The sequence below is a fragment of the Squalius cephalus genome (genome assembly GCF_949319135.1).
Source record: "Squalius cephalus genome assembly, chromosome: 25".
Classification (NCBI taxonomy): domain Eukaryota; kingdom Metazoa; phylum Chordata; class Actinopteri; order Cypriniformes; family Leuciscidae; genus Squalius; species Squalius cephalus.
Window position 1 is genome coordinate 9,594,971 of NC_137146.1, and position 18,160 is coordinate 9,613,130.

Genomic DNA, 18,160 nt, shown 5'->3' on the forward strand with positions numbered 1-18,160 from the left:
AGTTCTGAGTCAATTATTCTACAGTAGTTCTGAGTCAATTATTCTACTGTAGTTCTGAGTCAGACTCAATTGAACCTGTAGCTTTCTGATACCTTCTACTTACTGCCTCATTTATGCATATGTTTATACAAGTTCACTTTCCTGAACATGTCATGATTCAGTATCCTATGTATGTTTACGTTTAGCGTTCGGCACTCAGAGCAGAGGAAGTGATGACTATGTATAGAAATAGATATGCATAGCCCTAGTCTATTATTAGGCCTATAACCGTTTAGCCTCCAGGCATTCAGAAGAAGAGAGGAAGTTAAACCGCCTCACCTGCTTTCCAAATGAGCCAGACGTCACTTGTTTAAATGGTGCCTTTTGGTGTTGAAAGGATTGCGAGAAAAGGACATCTTTGTCTTGAATCTCATACAAACAATACAATTGAAAGGAAAGAGAGAAACATTGTTAATATACAACGCTCCCCAAATTAAACATGTGGTTTCACATGTAAGTTAGTAGGCTATATTATAGAAGTAAAAATGTTTTTAAAATGTAGGAAAAACTGAAATCTGCTACCGTGTTCTTTCATCTCAGTTCAGACAGTTAAATAGAAAATCATCAGCGCAGTACAAAAACAAAAAGACGTCAATTAAAAGTCTTGTGTGCGTGTTGTTTATGATTGTTTACTAATATGTGTTACATGATTTTCTGCATATGAATGTGTTTTATAACCTTCTTTCAAACTCTTAAGAGGAAAAAAAAAAGGAGTTCAATATCTTTCCGACATGAGATTCACCTCCGCCACTCTTGTGACTGTTGAAACGTTTACAAACAATCTGTGGCCATGTGGCGTTTTGAGCAGTCTGGTACTTGTAGTCACTTGCGCTTCTGCCGTCATTCTGTCAGCCTACATAAATACTACATTTCCCAGAACTCCCTGCGTCATCAGCTGATTGCCGCTTGTGTTTTTCGGATGTGATGATGGCAATAAAGCACCCAGCGGACCGTTTTTTCCTCAGACGTTCTTTTGGGCCCATTGCTGGAACAGAGATGACCGCCGAGGGGTAGACGAGCAGAGTTTTCATGTACTGATTTTCTGACTTTAAGTAGGCTACTTAAGAGACTTCCACAACAAAGTCTTCACTTTTTAAACTGGTGAGTTTATGCTTGTTATAATATTATAGGCCTAAAGTTAATTATATTCTGTTCTGTTCTATTCTATTCTGTAACAGTTTTGTATCTATGATAATTTAAATTATATAGGTATGAAACACATTTTGTGACAATTAATTCTATGTATTCATAATGCTTGTATTTATATAGCCTAAGTCCTACGTAACCAATGCAAAAAAAAAAAAAAAAAAAAAAAAAGAAGAAAAAAAAAGAAAAAATACTATTTGTCCATTTTTATCTAAAATTCTTCATACCGTGGTAGGCTATCTGTTTTTTGTTGAAAAAAGGCATAACTGCGACACAAGAATTATGGAATTTTACTAAGTATACAGCCTGCTATAAATATGTTTTAAAAAGCATATAAGATGATGTAATTTAACTTAATAATATAATTTCATTACGATTGAATTTAATCACAAATTTGAATGATTAATTTTGTCTGTCAACACGTGGTGGCAGGTCAATTTCTGAAGTATATTTTGTTGACGTTCCCCAAGTTCTTTGTTTTGATCCTCTTGTTGAATACGGAAGTGACCGCTAGGCGGCTGCAGTACCAGAAAAACAGCATTCTGTTGTCTAAGGTGAATTCACCTGGGGCAATGAGAGGCCATTGTGAAACAAACAAAAGGTTGTCATGACAATGTCATTTTTGTAAATTAGGCAGAGATTTGTACTTTTCTGATATAAAAAAGTTACAATGTCATTTAACTGTTAATAAAAAAGGTTTAATACTAAATGTCTGTCATATGTTTGTCACATAACATTTGCCAGCAACATGGCAACACTTTGTGTATGTTACTGCATGGTTGATCAGCTGCTCCTTTACCTTTTGTAAATTGAGCCTGAAAAGCTGTATAGGTTATAGTGTTAAGCTTATTTTCAGTTAATACAGCATATTTTTATATTAGGTTACAAAAGCAATGACTCAGAAATGTGTCTCATTGTAATTTGTATATGCTTATAACAAGTTAATGGATTTCCTGATTAAAATAATATTTCTCTTTTTCATTTCAGCTGAGGCATCATTTTCTTCTATTGTCTACAGGGCCTCTGGCCTCACTGGTCTAATAGCAATGGTACTTATTCTGGGCAGAAGACTGAACCGGGAGGACTCTGGAGTCCGTGAGTCTCCAGCAGTTAAGAGAAAGGTTCTGGAAATGGACAACAAGTCCGTCGGTAATCATGATGTGTTCGATTTCACCTCTGGCCCGTGCCACTCCGAGAGCATTCTGCAGATGTTTAATGAGTTCCGTGATGGCCGACTGTTCACGGACGTGGTGATCAGTGTGGAGGGTCGTGAGTTCCCATGCCACCGCGCCGTGTTGTCAGCTTGCAGCAGCTATTTCCGTGCAATGTTCTGCAATGACCTCCGTGAGAGCCGTGAGATGTTGGTGGAGATCAACGGCATCCGTGTCGAAGCCATGGACACCTTCCTACAGTACGTCTACACTGGACGTGCCCGCATCACCACAGACAATGTGCAATTCCTCTTTGAGACCTCCTGCCTCTTCCAGATCAGCACTCTCCGTGATGCCTGTGCCAAGTTCTTGGAGGACCAACTTGACCCCTGCAACTGCCTGGGCATCCAGCGTTTTGCCGACGCGCACTCCCTCAAGCAACTGGCCAGCCGCTGCCGTTCTTACGCGCTGCAGAGATTTGCCGACGTGGCCCAGCATGAAGAATTCTTGGACTTGCGTAAGGAAGAACTGGAGGAGTACATCGCTAGTGACGAGCTAGTCATTGGAAAGGAGGAGACGGTGTTTGAAGCAGTGGTTCGTTGGGTGTACTACGATGTGGACCACCGCAGAATCGTGCTCAAAGACCTTCTCAACCACGTCCGCCTGCCCCTGCTGCATCCAAATTATTTCGTACAGACGGTAGAAGGTGACCAGTTGATCCAGAATGCACCGGAGTGCTATCAGCTTCTACACGAAGCCAGACGCTATCATGTGTTGGGCAACGAAATGATGTCGCCTAGAACCCGTCCTCGCAGGTATTTCTAGCAACATTTCTTGTGCTTATAATGTACCATATTAATCCAAGTCTCAATCTTTACACACTTTGGCTCAATCCCAATTCACCCCTTGCCCCTACCCCTTGGCCCTACTCCTCCGTTTTGCGCGTTCCCGTGAAGGGGTAGGGCTGTCTCGATTCTCTTTTGGTTGGAGGGGTAGGGGTAAGTGGAAGGGCCAGATAGCCCTTGAAACGAAGATTTTTCGGGACCACACTTCAAACGAAGGGGTATGAGAAATGTACCTGCATACACCGGCTACAGAGGCAACATGACTGCAAATATCATTTTCTTTATGTCACATTCAATCTAGTGTTTACGGTCATGTTCTTCAAAGAAACGGTTGCAAAAAAATCGTTAAAGTTCGTTAACAATATGACGCGTGTAAAAAGCAAAAGTTTGAAGCGAAGTGGACGCGCGAATGAGGCGAATTCGCGTCCACCGCGCTAAACGCCTCAAGACCAGACGCCGCAAGACCAGATGCCCGTAAACGCGTCTTACCATTGAAATCACTCGCGCCAGATGCTCTATTCGTGTTTGGTGTGAACGCAGCATTAGGCGTTGAAGATATCGTCATCTCTGTTGTTTTCTGCAAACTTCAGAAGAAAAATGCAAAAAAATAGCTGTAACTCACGCAAGACTACAGCTGACGATGGCATCTTGGAAGTTTGTGATAAACATTGGCGCATCTCCTGTGACGTAGGTGCTAGCGACGATGTATAATGACATGTGACGGTGTAGTAGTGGTGTCCCATTTCTTAGGGGAATATTTTCACCCCTATGCCTAACCCGAAGGGTTAGGGGTAGGTGAAGGGGTATAAAATAGAATTGGGATTGAGCCTAAATGCACCAAGCAGTTTAAACTGTGTAAAATGGACCAGTGATTGCAGGAGAGAGAAGAGTCTTTTATACCTCGCTTGAACTGTTTGTCTAGTTCACTCAAGTCACTATCAAAGAGTTTGTTTACTATGACTTGACTTCAAATTATTGGCTACCCAGAAACATCAAGCAAATGGGAGTTTACTAGTTATTTGTAGTTGTCTAGCTTGGTTAAAAGCAAAACATGTTCTGCTATGTCCTTAAAAATCCCAGAGACTTCTGGAACCCTTTTCAGAAAGGCTACATTATAGATTCAGTCATCCTCGAAACACGAAGGCATGATTCAACAAGTAATTTAAAGGCTTGTTTTTTTTATAGCTTCGCACTCCATAGTTGATCATTGGAAGCCCAATGCTTTAATTTATGGATATGGAACAACCCGAGCCACATTGTAAGCACAGTGAGATGGAGCAAGAAGAGACGGCCCCTTCAGGCATTGCAGCGCAAGAAAAAAAAACACTCAGCGGGGCTTGCCCATACACATTCTGCCTTCACAGGCTTCATAACACATGAACACCTGAGTTTCAAAACATGTTCCTGTTGACCTGATCCTGCTTGCAGTGTGCGCTCTGTTTTTGTTATGTCTGGAGGAGCATGGGGTGAGAGAGCAGGGGGAGGGGGAATGCACAGTTCTGTTTTTCTCAGAGCCAAATGTATAGTGACCTGGAATCTGCCTGAACGTGATTCGCTGGAGGAACCACCAAAGTCTCATTTAACTGCTTGAAGAAAGGTGTAGCACAGTTATTAGGATAAATGCAGCCCAAGTCTCACGCAACCAGCTAAACTGACAAAAGTGTGCTAAACGTTCATGTAAGACAACGCAAGGGTGCTTTGTTTTTTCAACTCCATGTACCTTTGTTATTTTTTGGTTTGATGAAAAAAGTTATAGCGTACTGTGTTAGAGTTTTCAGACGGGTGTCGGCTTACAGTTGGCAGAAAGTTGTAGTTCCACCTTCTGTTTCCAGGCAGATTTGCGATGGTTCTTAAATTTGAATTATGAGATAGGGCCTAGCTGACCTCCACCATTTATTCTCAGGGAATTATGTGGGTGCGGCACATTTACAGTGATTACATCACGCATGAAAGACTGATCAGATTTTTCCATGTTTGCATGAATTGACTGGGCGACTTGCTCTATTCGTTCTAAGCTCTTTCCCCCAGAGAGGGTATTCAAAGTTCAACTCTAACTTTAGCATCTTCGCTTGAGCTTTCTCCAACCCCATGATCATTTACACAGAGAGCACAGTCTTCTAGGCAAAGGATTTCAGGGGAAAAATGGGGGAAGTTGGTTCTGGATAAAATGTGTTTGCCTGCCGATTGGTTCTTTGAACAGAGAATGCATGTTGTGCTCTGGGCACTAGTAGACAGTGATATTTACTGCTATTCTTAGAAATGGTTCTGTACTTTTCTCATTTCAGTGTCATTCAGTGAACAAATAGACTGAAAATGACAAGAAAACAAAATGTAAACAATGAGTTGTGCAGTACTAATAGTATGACAAAATATGTGCTTGCTTGCGATGTGAACACTTTCTATTCTCTGTAATGTTACCAGGACTAAATGATTTACATTTGTCCATGTGTCCAAGTTTGACATCCTGTCATGTCCCTGCAGGTCTACAGGATTCTCTGAGGTCATTGTGGTAGTTGGTGGATGTGAGAGAATGGGAGGTTTCAACCTGCCGTACACTGAGTGCTATGATCCTGTAACTGGGGAATGGAAATCCTTAGCCAAACTCCCGGAATTCACCAAGTCAGAGTATGCTGTGTGTGCCCTCAGGAACGACATTCTGGTCTCAGGTAATCTTGTATATTTGTAATAACATTCTTGAGCTCTAAATTGTTTTGTAGGCAATTATTGTTAGACTTGACTTGGTTTTCTTCAAGTCTATCAAAGGCCTTGTTCCTTTTTCAATGCCAGTAACCTTTTGTTTACATCACGTCCAGGAAGATTGCTAATGCTAGCATTATGGAGAGGGACATTCTCATTCTATCATTTGGTTGGATAAAATGTTTTCTAAATTTTAAATAAATAAGTAAATATTGTAAGTGCAAGATGAGCTATTAATATTTTTGGTCTAACATAGAAAAACTATACATTTTGAATGCATATATCTGCTAATTTTGTCAGTTTTTAGTGGTGCATTAGCATTTAGATGACATTAAAGCTAACAGACATGGACAACAACTCACAAAACTTGATTTTTGATTTTGTGAGGTCTTTAATATATGGATTACTAACTGTAAAATGAAAGACATTATTTAGAAATGTTTAATTGCTGTACTGTGGTCTTTTTATTTCTAAGGGTTGTTTTTATACGCCCTCCATCTGTCAATTATCCGTATCCTCTGTCTTAATTTCTCAATTATTGTCAGTTTGATGGTTTAGTCTGCAGGGGTTTATCAGACACAGCAGGGCGCCACGCATTACAGAGCAGCTCACTTTGAACAGCGAGCAGGTTCAGCAAAAAAAGACTGTGAGACATGATTAAAAGAGATCAGCTATCTCATGAGAAAATAGTGTTAGAGAGAGAGTGAGGGTGAGTGAGGGGGCTAGAATCCTGAGCGATCAGTTTACGTTCTGCATGTGCCAAGCGCTCACGTGTTTCCAAGAGAACAGATCTGCTAGTTAACGCTCTCTCTCTCTCTCTCTCTCTCTCTCTCTCTCTCTCTCTCTCTCTCTCTCTCTCTCTCTCTCTCTCTCTCTCTCTCTCTCTCTCTCTCTCTCTCTCTCTCTCTCTCTCTCTCTCTCTCTCTCTCTCTCTCTCTCTCTATAGTTTCAACCTCCTTTTAAGTTCAGTCCTTCCCCAAACATTTTGTTCTACTCCTCCTTTGAAGTTTGTTTAGTAAGCCAGGGCCAGGCAGGCTTTTCCAAGGCAGGAAGCCTGTGTGTTTGTCAAACTATACTTGTATATATGTCAAACTCAAGACTAATATATGTAAGTCAGAAAATAATAGAAACTGATAGAAAGATGAGCTTCAGGTTGAGCAGATTTGCTGAGTCCAGTGTGTTCTTTCCACGTGCTTCCTGAAGAACTGGAACAGTTTTGTAGATTACTTCCTTCTGTTAGCACAATCACACAGATGCACACGTTAACCGATACGCTAGCAGTCAAATGTTTGGTCATACCTACCTGCTCAGTCTTTATTACTATTTTTACATTGTGTAATTGTAGTAAAGTCACTCAAACTATGAAATTACACAAATGGAATTATGTAGTGACTAAATGAATGTTTCACGAATCAAAGCTACTTTTTTAGTTCTTCAATGTAGCCACACGTTGTCTAGATTACTGCTCAGGGCTGAGTTTCCCAAAAGCATTGTGAGCCAAGTTGATCTTGGAGACCATTGCTTACTATGATTTTGAGAAACGCAGCCCTGGGCAGCTTCTCAACCAACTTCATGAGGTGCATCCTAAGATGCTTTTTAAACAGTAGCATACCGGATGCTTGTTGGCGGATTTTTCTTCACTATCTGGTGTAAGAGATGCATTTATTTTATACAAAACCCATTTCAAGCTTTAAGTATTAAAGGAGTTTAAGATGATGAGAAACATAAATTCAGTCGCAAACTTGTGGCTGGTAGTGTATATGCAAATAATGAGTTGCAGTTTATTCATTGCATTGCAAATTTGTTTTCATAAATTTATGACTCATCTGGTCTAATTATGTTGCTTCACCAGAATTATCTCAGAACTGGAACATTTTCAATTGTGTTTTTTATTATTTACATAATGTGTTTATATGAGATAAGATAAGAAACAAGGAACATTCACAAAGTGTGTCATGGGTTATTTACTTTTTCACATTGTTGAAAGGATTATAATCAGCGTGTGAATTCAAGAATGGTGGTGACCAATTGGTGCTGCAATTTCAGGGGGTAGAATCAACAGCAGGGATGTCTGGATGTACAACTCCCAGCTCAACATCTGGATCAGGGTTGCCTCCTTAAACAAGGGTCGCTGGAGACACAAAATGGCTGTTTTGTTAGGAAAGGTGAGTTGAACGACTTCCACATTCATACACTAACCAATAGCCCACTAGATGCCCCTAACTGGAAACATGTGATGTGGGGAACCCTCTTCTGGTAGATAACATGGACAGGTTGTTTCACATGCCCTCAACTATGAACAAAAATAAGTACTCAAATGTGGATAAACTAGATTTATTACTAGTTGACTTGTAGCAAGGATAACCATGTTTGCGCCAACCACAATGTGTTGTGTTTTGTGAATTATTGGCTGCTGAGAGCATGACACCATCAAGCCATTCAAGAGACATTTAGAAACCAATAATAAACCAATACATTCCAGTGTTTAACTTTTAAGGGCATTTTGTTGGCTTTTAGTCATGCCACAGGAAGAAGACATTGATTTCCTATTTTGATGATAGCCTGTGGTTTGCATACCTTTAACCATGATGAATGGGTGTTGGAGTATCTTTGTCCGTATTTAGTTTTCAAACATGTTCCCACCCTTATAATTTATTGCCTGCTTGTCATTTACTGCTCTTTGTCTTACAGTCAGTTCCACTTTCAAAGCCTTGATTTGTCGTCCTTTTCCTGCTTGAAACTTGTTTTCATTAAACATTGTTTTCATTTAACAATGACATAATTAATTTTTAACTTCTCCCTTGGAACTGGTTTGCTTACACTGCATTTTTTTTAATAATCAGTAACTGAATGTGAACTGATCAGTTATATGAACCACTAAATAAGGGCGCTGTCAAACGAATTTGGATCTGTATACGTCACTTGATATTGCATCACTCATGAGGCTGTTTTCAACATTTATTAACGAACGTAATCAGCTCCAGAAATCTGATTTACTTTGGCAGGGGGTTAAATAACGTTGTTCTGTCCTGTTTGAGAAAGATCTGATTCATTTTATGTAATCGGTGAGGAACCGGCTCAAAAGTGTCTTGTTGTTATCGAATGAACTGAGCCAACAAAAGCTACTTGTGCAATCACTAATTAACATGCACTGCAAGTTATAGCCAGCTGCTGCATGAACGCCTTTTTCTCTTGCTTTGTTTGTTTTGATGCTTTGCATTGTGGCTTGTTCAGATAATTCCCCCCAGCTTCCTGTCTCTGGGTGTCTGCTATAGTCTCTCCAACTCTTTGTGTTTCAGGCCCATGCTAGTTTTGGATTCAAAACTCATTTGACCCCAAAAGATCATTTGGGTTTGTTTTTGAGCAGTAACTCCTTCAGACATATGGATTGTTTGACTGCAGTTGGATTTATTGGTTGTGAAAGATTCATGACTGACAGATAAAATCTAATCAACTGAAGTCACAACACTGAGACTTGAAAAATGAAATGCATGACTACAGGGTTAAGCTGCAATAATCTGATGTGAGCCATGCTGACACTGGTTAGATATACTGTATATGATTATTGTGTATGCAAGTGTGTGATATAAAATTATGATTAACATTTAAATGAGAAAGAATGACTCACATTCTCACACCCTGTCAGCATATATTAGCCTTTTACTTACGCACACACTGAACAGGAAATCTAATTCCTCTGAAGACATTTTATAATTCCTTATAACAGTTTGTTGATATACATCTTATCAGTCCCAGGGATGATAGGACCGTCTCAATAACATCTGAGTCTGAACAAAGAGCTCATTAGAAAGCACATTGCTTTGTTTTTCGTAAGTTGCCCCTCTTTGTTCGACCACGTTTGTGCGCCAACACTGGTTCAACCGGTTTTCATGGTTGTTCCATTAAGGGAAACATGTTTACCTTCTTCTTTTTAACAGTATTGAGCCACGAGACAGGAGAAGGAGACAAACTCTTCAGGGGTTTTGCGTTCCACGTGTTTTCATTTGAGAGTGAGCGAGAAATTCCTCAATCTCTTCATGGACTTAAACAAACAAGAGTGATTGAGTGATGCGTTACAACACAGAACTGTCAACGATTTGCACTCAGAGAGGTCATGTTTTTGCAGCGGAGATGTTTTGATCGCATTTGTTGGATGCTGTCAATAAGTCTTACATCGATTGTGATTAATTACCAGGTTATGCAAAAACGGTGGTTTTAAACGGTCTTAAATGATTTAAGTTGAACCTGATTTGCACACATCAATTTCCACCCGTTACCCCTAATTTGCATGTAATACCTTTAGTGTTTCTGCCGACTTATTCGATAAGGGCATGTCTGTTTATGTTTTAACATTAAAACAAGAAAAACCCTTGAAGTGTAAAGGGTTTCTTGCATTTTCAGGTTTTTGTAATGAGCTGATTTTTGTGGCTGAAAATCTTGGAAGGAAAAAACAAATGCATACACACACAAATATATATATATATATATATATATATATATATATATATATATATATATATATATATATATATATATATATATATATATATATATATATATATATATATATATATATTTAAATACTAATGGAAAGGTTAGTTTAGGTTTTTAAATGTCAAATGGTACAACCCCATAAATATTCAATTAATAATTACATTCGGTATATTTATTAAAAAAATTAAAAAAAACTTTTACCTTAAATATTTGAATTGTAAACCCTTGAAGTGTAAAGGGTTTCCTGCATTTTCAGGTATTTGTAATGAGCTGATTTTTGTGGCTGAAAATCTTGGAAGGAAAAAACAAATGCATACACACACATATATATATAAAATGTCAAATGGTATAACCCCATAAATATTCAATTAATAATTACATTCGGTATATTTATAAAAAAAAAAAAACCTTTTACCTTAAATATTTGAATTCCTTTTTTTTTAAATAATGAACAAACTTACAATCACTGAATCATCAAAACTGTAGTTTCATTCAAAATCGCACACTGTCTAATGAGGAACAACCTTCACGACTGTTGAGAAGTATGTTCTGTATGGTATGAATGTTTAGTTTGAATGAAATTCGGATGAACTACGACTACACGTGATTCAGTTGTTTCGCTTCACTGTCATTCACGACTCCTTTCCTGTGGCCTCATGGGACAGTAAAGTGTCCTTTGGATGCACACTTAAGGATCTCGGCTGAAGAAGTAGGTCATCTGGGTATTTTCCACTGATTTACAAATACTATGAATTCAGACGTACTACTCATTTCTTGTACTGCTTTTGACCTACTAGAAAGTAGGCATAATAGGACGCACTGGATTTCTTGAAGTAGTCAAGGAAATTGACATTCAGAACTTTTACATTTGTGTTTTTTAAGTGTCTTATCTTCATCTCTGACATCCATATTTGTCATTGACCCTGCTAGGAAAAGTTACTTAAAGTAAACCTGCCTCTGGCTACTCAAGAGTAAACCACGAGATTCTAACCGCTGGCACAGTCAGAAGTGATATGTTCACCTCATGACTATTTTTAATGTGAACTCAGTTGAATTTCCTGCAAATGGATATTTGTCATTATTGTTTCTGGACCAGGTTTGTTTAGTCCACTTGTGCAATAAAACGCAGGTATAATCAGATTAGTCATGTTGCGAATGCAGTGGTAGCCTCGAGGCTTGTGCGTGTGTCTGTAACGATCCATTTGTCACTAAATCAATTTGAGAATCATGAAACAGTCGTAAACAGTAGTTCTTGTTTGGCTAGATCCACACGCGTTGGCTCACCTCCAGATTGTTTCATCCACGGAAACGTCATGTGTACATTTCAAAACAGACAAAAACAGTTTGAGCTTACCTACATTACGCAACACTATAATGGTGTATTGTGTACAGGGTCATCACTTAAGTTTAACATCTCGTTGTGTTTTGTTCTACAGGTGTATGCCGTTGGTGGATATGACGGTCAGTCACGTCTCAGCAGCGTCGAATGCTACGACTCCTTCTCAAACCGCTGGACAGAAGTGGCACCCATGAAGGAGGCTGTCAGCTCTCCAGCTGTCATCAGCTGCGTCAATAAACTGTTTGTGATTGGAGGAGGACCCGATGACAACACGTGCTCAGACAAGGTTTGTAGAAGAGTCTGACGCATGCTTTTGAGGAGTAGGGAGTCTTTGAAACCACCCTGTTGTTATCTCTGCATGTCATTGTGTATTTACTGCATGTAAACATGACATTTATTTTTGGGTCACGCACGGGTGTGACATGCTTTGTTTTCCAGTGTAGTGATGTTGGCAGTTCTCTGAACAGTGCAGTGGACCATAAACCCAGCCGCTGTAAATAAAACAGCTCTGATTATATAGTTTTACTTGAGAAATGGGCGATGTCTTTATTTGTATTCCAGTGCTGTTACTATAGTAAATCCTTATAATTCATATCTCATTGAAGTCTGTTAGTTATCACTTGGGACAGTTAAAGGGACAGTTCGCACAAAAGTGGAAATGATGTCATAATTTACTTGTACTCATGTCATTGACTAGATATTTTGAGACTTTCTTTTGTCCAAATTTTATTGAATGGACAAAAACAACATGCCAAGTCTTATTTGGTGTTCCACTGGAAAAAGAAAAGACATACAGGTTTGTCATATAGCTTTTATTTTTATATTTTCCGTTTATTTTAGTTTAAGTTGTATTATTATTTATTATTATTACTATTAAATTTTGTTATGTGCTTTTGTCATTTTTATTCATTCATTTTTATTTCAGTTTAAGTTTGTCATTTTAGTACTTTAACTTTTATTTTAATTTTGTTTTATTTAATCTTTTTTTTTTTTTTTTGTATTTTATTTCAGCTTTATTTCAATTAATAAAAAGGATTTTTAATAGTTTTAGGGTTTAGTTTAACAATAACAACACTGCTTTAAACTCAAGCTGAATAACTTATCAATATATAATTGAGTTGAACCAGAGGTCATTCTACGTTTAAATACGTTCTGCGCACGAATGACAGGATGTTTAAGTATACAAAGCCCCTACAATGGTAACTACGACATTGTGTGTGACCAAAATGGCATCAATCGCCTAAACCTTGAGTTTACCAGCTGTTAGATTCCCCCTTTGTTTCATGATGGCAGCTTGTTTACTCTTACACTGTAGTTAGAAAGAGTTTGTCCTTCATCACGGCCTGACTTTGCCTTAGCTGAACAATGGATGTAGGATGCATTGAATGTGCTGCCCGCTGCCCCCTAATGGAGATCAACAGTTACGACCATCTGACCTGGATCTGTCAGCCCGCTCTGATACATTCTCCAGGTGTCTCTTTGGAGAGAAACACTCAGCCGCAGATATTTTCTTGGATTTCCTTAATGTATTTCACTGCGATTCAGTGCAGGTCATATGATTAGTTCTGAACTAGCTGACCTTTAATTCCCAAATAAAACTTCTTTGGACCCTTGATTCCACAATTGTACAGCTTGACGCTGTGTTTCTTAAAATTGTTGTGATGGTTGATTTGAATATTGAAGGAAACGTCCTCAGAGAATTCCATAATGCTGGAGCATTTCCTGCTTCCTTACAAGGAAGTTCTGATGATAACTAATGTTGGCGCATATCTCAACTCTGATTGGTCAAAGCATTATATGTCATGTTGTGTGTTTAATTTGACTACTATCGTTGTCATAGTCCCGTTTCTATCCTATTAGTCTTCCAGATCATTTGTGCCCAGAGCATTCTCTTGCACAAGTGTCTGCTATTTCTAAAATGTGTGAAGCCCCTATAATACCTTCCCGTCCACTATTACATACTCAGAGGGAGATAGAAATTCACCCAGGCTTTTCTCAGGAGATATTGTGTCTGTGCGCGATTGTTTCCTTTTTATCAGGACACAAGATCAATGAGTACTGTTTTTGTGAGTTTGTATCCCTCCAGGGTGGTTTCATAATTTTAAGATCACAAAAATATGTGAAGTTGTTATCAACACCCTCCTTTCAAGTATGGCAGGGGGATTGATGTATGTTTGCGGTTGCGACTGTTTTGCAGCCTGAGGAGGCAGGCTTGAATAAGGCTGTTGAATAGTTAATTACCAGTTGTATAGTTAATTCCTTAAGTGAATTAAAAAATGTTAACGTCACTGTGTGTTTGCCCTCAGGTTCAGTGCTATGACCCTGAGTCCGACTCCTGGTTGCTAAGGGCCAACATCCCCATCGCTAAGCGCTGCATCACAGCCGTATCACTGAACAATCTCATCTATGTTGCTGGAGGCCTGACCAAATCCATCTACTGCTATGACCCCAGTGAAGATTACTGGATGCATGTGGTCCACACTTTCAGCAAACAGGTACTGACTGAAATGAAGTTACGATTTGAAATGCTGCAGAGCGCAAAAGTGACTTGGCTTTAGAAAGGTTTTTCTTCTTTTCTCTGTTAGAGAATGAATAGTTCAAAAAAGAGTTCTAAGACTTGAACTAAACAAACCAGCTTCAACACAAATCACAACATTACAAACTATAATTTGAAGCCATAAAAAAAGAAAGAATAACAACTGATGTATCAAATTAAATTTGTAATAAATTAATAATTAATCATAAATAACAGTGAAAAGTAAAATACCACATACATTTTTTATTTTTTTGTGTGAAATATACATATATTGCTTTTGTTTCTCTATTGTCACTTTGGATAAAAGCATATATATATATATAGGCCTATATGACAACCTATATACACATACATTTTAACAATTATTTACAAAATATTAATAATATACAAATATATCAATTGTTTTAGAGAGTAGGGAGAATGACATGATTTAATCATTTACAATACCATCGATTCCTGTTTTTGATAGTAACAGCAACATTCCTAATTGTTAAGTATTGTGAGTAGTGTGGTTGTTCATCGGGAAAACGGTACATTTAAAAATATCGAAATCACACTGACTTACGGCATCTACAGAAGTATATATTAGTCCATTAACCACCTTAGATCTTGCCTTGAAATGTTTGCACTAAAAATGTTTTTCTGTGGAGAAAATGCACTATTGAAACCCATCTGTTGCACTCAGTTGACACATTGTGTAAACAGACCTGCATGTTTATGGTTTTTCAGGAAAGTTGCGGTATGTCGGTATGTAACGGCAAGATCTATATCCTGGGTGGGCGTGGTGAAAACGGCGAGGCGTCAGACACCATCCTGTGCTACGACCCATCCACGGGCATCATCACGGGCGTGGCCGCCATGCCCCGTCCCATTTCTTATCACGGCTGCGTCACCATTCACCGCTACAATGAGAAGTTCTACCAGTCATGATACTAAAAAGCTCACTCACAACAGGGACGCATATAAACTGAGCCTTATTATAGAAAATGGATCATTACGACAGGTAAGGTAGAGAAGTACGGTTTCCCAACCCCCCTCAGTTCACAAGCTTTGAGAGCTGTCCGTTAAACTGACAAATACACAACCCTAACTGTTTTACATACTACCATCAGGAATCAGTTTGACAGAATTGATTCACGGCTGTGAATTCAAGCTAGTCTCTGATCTCCCGTTCTCTGTGATCTGGGTCTTCCCCTCGGGTTAAACTCCTCCATTGGTGATTTATTTTTTCCACTTTATTATTATTAATATTGAATTTTCTTTTGTATTTTAATGTATGGTGTCAGTGGTTGTTTAAAATGGGTGAATGGTGTGATTATGTGCGACTGGTCGAGAGAGTGTTCAGTTGTGATGGATTTGTGTATATATAAGTGTGTTTGAAAAGATTCAGCCAGATGTTTGTGAGACACAGAATATGCAGGAACCACTTTTTGTTAAGCTCCCATGTCTAATGGGTATATAGTAAACACAAATCCATCAGGCACCAAAAAGTATAGGGTTTCCTTTAATATTGCTTTATGTATGCATGTTTTCTGGTGATTATTAAATATTTTCTGTGTTTTGTAATAGAAATTGCGGCAATCATGACATTTATTGGGGAAAAAAAACATGTTTAGAAATATTCTGTCTAAACTTTTCTAGTAATGCCAGCCATATGAAGCATTACAATTACAATGTTTATTCTGTTTAATGTAGTCTATGGGAAAACATGATTTCTTGCCTATAATGTAGAATACAATCAGGAATGTCTTGTTTATAAGTGAATCATTATGTGCTTTCACTTTGTAAGTTATTTATTCTTGATCGAAGTCCAAAAGCCCCAACCAGGCACTTAAGTTTTAATATTTCTCAGTGTCCCGGATGTAAATATGATCCTTCTTCAGGTTTACTGTATCAGTAAGTGTTTGCAATGTTGATGCATCAGGCCAAAAGGCCAGTTCACACTCTCAGCTCCTATAAAACTCTTCCTTTTTTTGTTGTTCTTACAGTAATCTGAGCTCAGTATTTGTGCATGCAGTTCAGTGATGTAGCAGCAAAAGATTGTGCGTTTGTGTGCCAGGGATTCTAAGACTAGTGATGTCAGCTTTGTTGCCTGCTTTTGGTTAGAAGTGTTGTTTAGATTTGTCAGATGCAAGACCAGAACAACACATTGTTCATTTTACTCTGGGAATTTTACAATGCAACTGAAAGACAGAGTCGAAACCCTGCGCACAAATGCGACAACACGTGGCCTTTCTTTAACCTTTTTTGGTGTGTAGTTTTACGACTTTGTGTAAATAAATGTATAGATGTGATGTGTGTTTGGTGTCTTTTGGTGAGTGCTATATAGGCTTGCTTTTTCTGATAACTTTCAGTTGCTAAAAGCCATAGACAGAATGAGTGTTTTTTTATTATTATTATTTTACAAATGTTTCTTTTTGAATGAGTCATTATAGGGTATTGAATTATATGTGCATGCCAAAAACTTGTATGTCAAAAAAATAAAAAATATGGCAAGAATGAGGCGCTGATTACAGCTGCTTTTTCAGAAAAAATGCCAATTTAAGAAGATATTACTTATAAGTGTGTTAAAAGAAATTACAATTTTGTGCCTTTGTGGCGGAATGATACACATTTGACAACTCGCCAAAGATGTGTGATTGGTTTTGTCTGTTAATTCCAGCACAATATTGTAGAAATGTTTAAAACTGTCGCTAAAATTTTCTTGTTCTAAGTAACAAATATACAAGAGCTTAATGTGGTGTATATGCATAAGTTTTCCTTAATAAAGCAATTTTTAGTATGGATTTGTAAACTATATTTGTTTTGTTTTTTCTTTATTGGACCTTGAATTTCTATGAAACCACCATCTCACACTAATAACATTGTAATCAAAATTATTCAACCCCCATTGCAAATCAGGTTTATTGGCAAAATGTACAGACTTCCAGCTGTTTGTAATGAACAAATCAAACAAAAGTAATTGAAATAGCTCAACACAACAAATGTTTCAAGTGGTTTCCCCAAATTTGAATGACTTCTGCAGTCTCAAAATTACTCAACCCCTTGAATAGAATCCCTCACACCAGCACAAATCTGCAAAACAGATGTTTCACTCACACCTGATGCAACTGATCAAGGGCTTCATTAGTTGCACCAGGTGTTCTTGAGCTAGAACACATGAAATATCTAAACTGGCTAGGTTTGTTGAGTGTTACTTTGACTGAATGTTAGAAATATGGCTAATTCAAAAGAATTGTCCACAAAGTTAAGATATCATCACCGTTCACAAACAAGGAACAGGATACAATAAGATAGCGAAGGCACTAAATATTCTTAGAGACACCTTTTGGAAGCATAGTTTGCAAGTTTACATTTAAAGGAACAGTGGTTACACTTCCTTGGTGGGGCAGAAAAAGAAAGCTATCGTCGGCTGCAACAAGATTTCTGAGAAGGCAGGTTCAGAAAAACCCTTGAATGACTGCAAAAGACCTGCAGCAAGACTTGGTGGCAACAGGCACTGAGGTTTCAGCTTGCACAGTAAGGCACGTACTAAACACATGAGGTTTCCATGCCAGAACTCCAAGACGTACACCACTACTGACCCAAAAGCACAAGAAAAGTGCCCAAAATCATATAAATAATCCACAGAAGTTTTAGGATTCTGTTCTGTGAAGCGTTGTGATCAAAAGGGGAACAGTGAAACAAAACAGTGGAACTTTTGAGCCCTATGGTATAGCGCTTCACATATGGAAGGGGAACCTAAATTCCCCCTTTTGCAACCTCATTGCAATTCCCTGGTATCACTGTGGTGAGTTTTTCACAGGTAAACTAGTCCTGTAAAAAAAAAAAAAAAAAAATATGGTATGTTGTGGTAAGTAATTATGTGAATGTGATTCTTGCCTTAATTGCGTCATGTATTTCAACAAAGTCT

At 38.2% G+C, this 18,160-nt stretch overlaps 1 protein-coding gene across 1 annotated transcript; it reads left to right on the top strand.

The window, feature by feature from the left end:
• The first annotated feature begins 956 nt into the window (after positions 1–956).
• klhl24b (kelch-like family member 24b) lies at positions 957–16,585 on the top strand. The gene is made up of 7 exons (XM_079862959.1): positions 957–1,140; positions 2,173–3,151; positions 5,663–5,847; positions 7,925–8,043; positions 11,809–11,997; positions 14,018–14,206; positions 14,977–16,585. Exons 2-7 carry the CDS (start codon positions 2,232–2,234, stop codon positions 15,175–15,177), a joined length of 1,803 nt encoding a protein of 600 aa, XP_079719085.1. The 5' UTR covers positions 957–1,140; positions 2,173–2,231; the 3' UTR covers positions 15,178–16,585.
• Positions 16,586–18,160: the final 1,575 nt, after the last annotated feature.

Coding starts and splice junctions, on each gene's coding strand:
- klhl24b (XM_079862959.1), top strand. CDS start 2,232: ATGGTACTTATTCTGGGCAGAAGACTGAACCGGGAGGACTCTGGAGTC. Junction 3,152..5,662: donor CCTAGAACCCGTCCTCGCAG/GTATTTCTAGCA, acceptor ATGTCCCTGCAG/GTCTACAGGATTCTCTGAGG. Junction 14,207..14,976: donor TCCACACTTTCAGCAAACAG/GTACTGACTGAA, acceptor ATGGTTTTTCAG/GAAAGTTGCGGTATGTCGGT.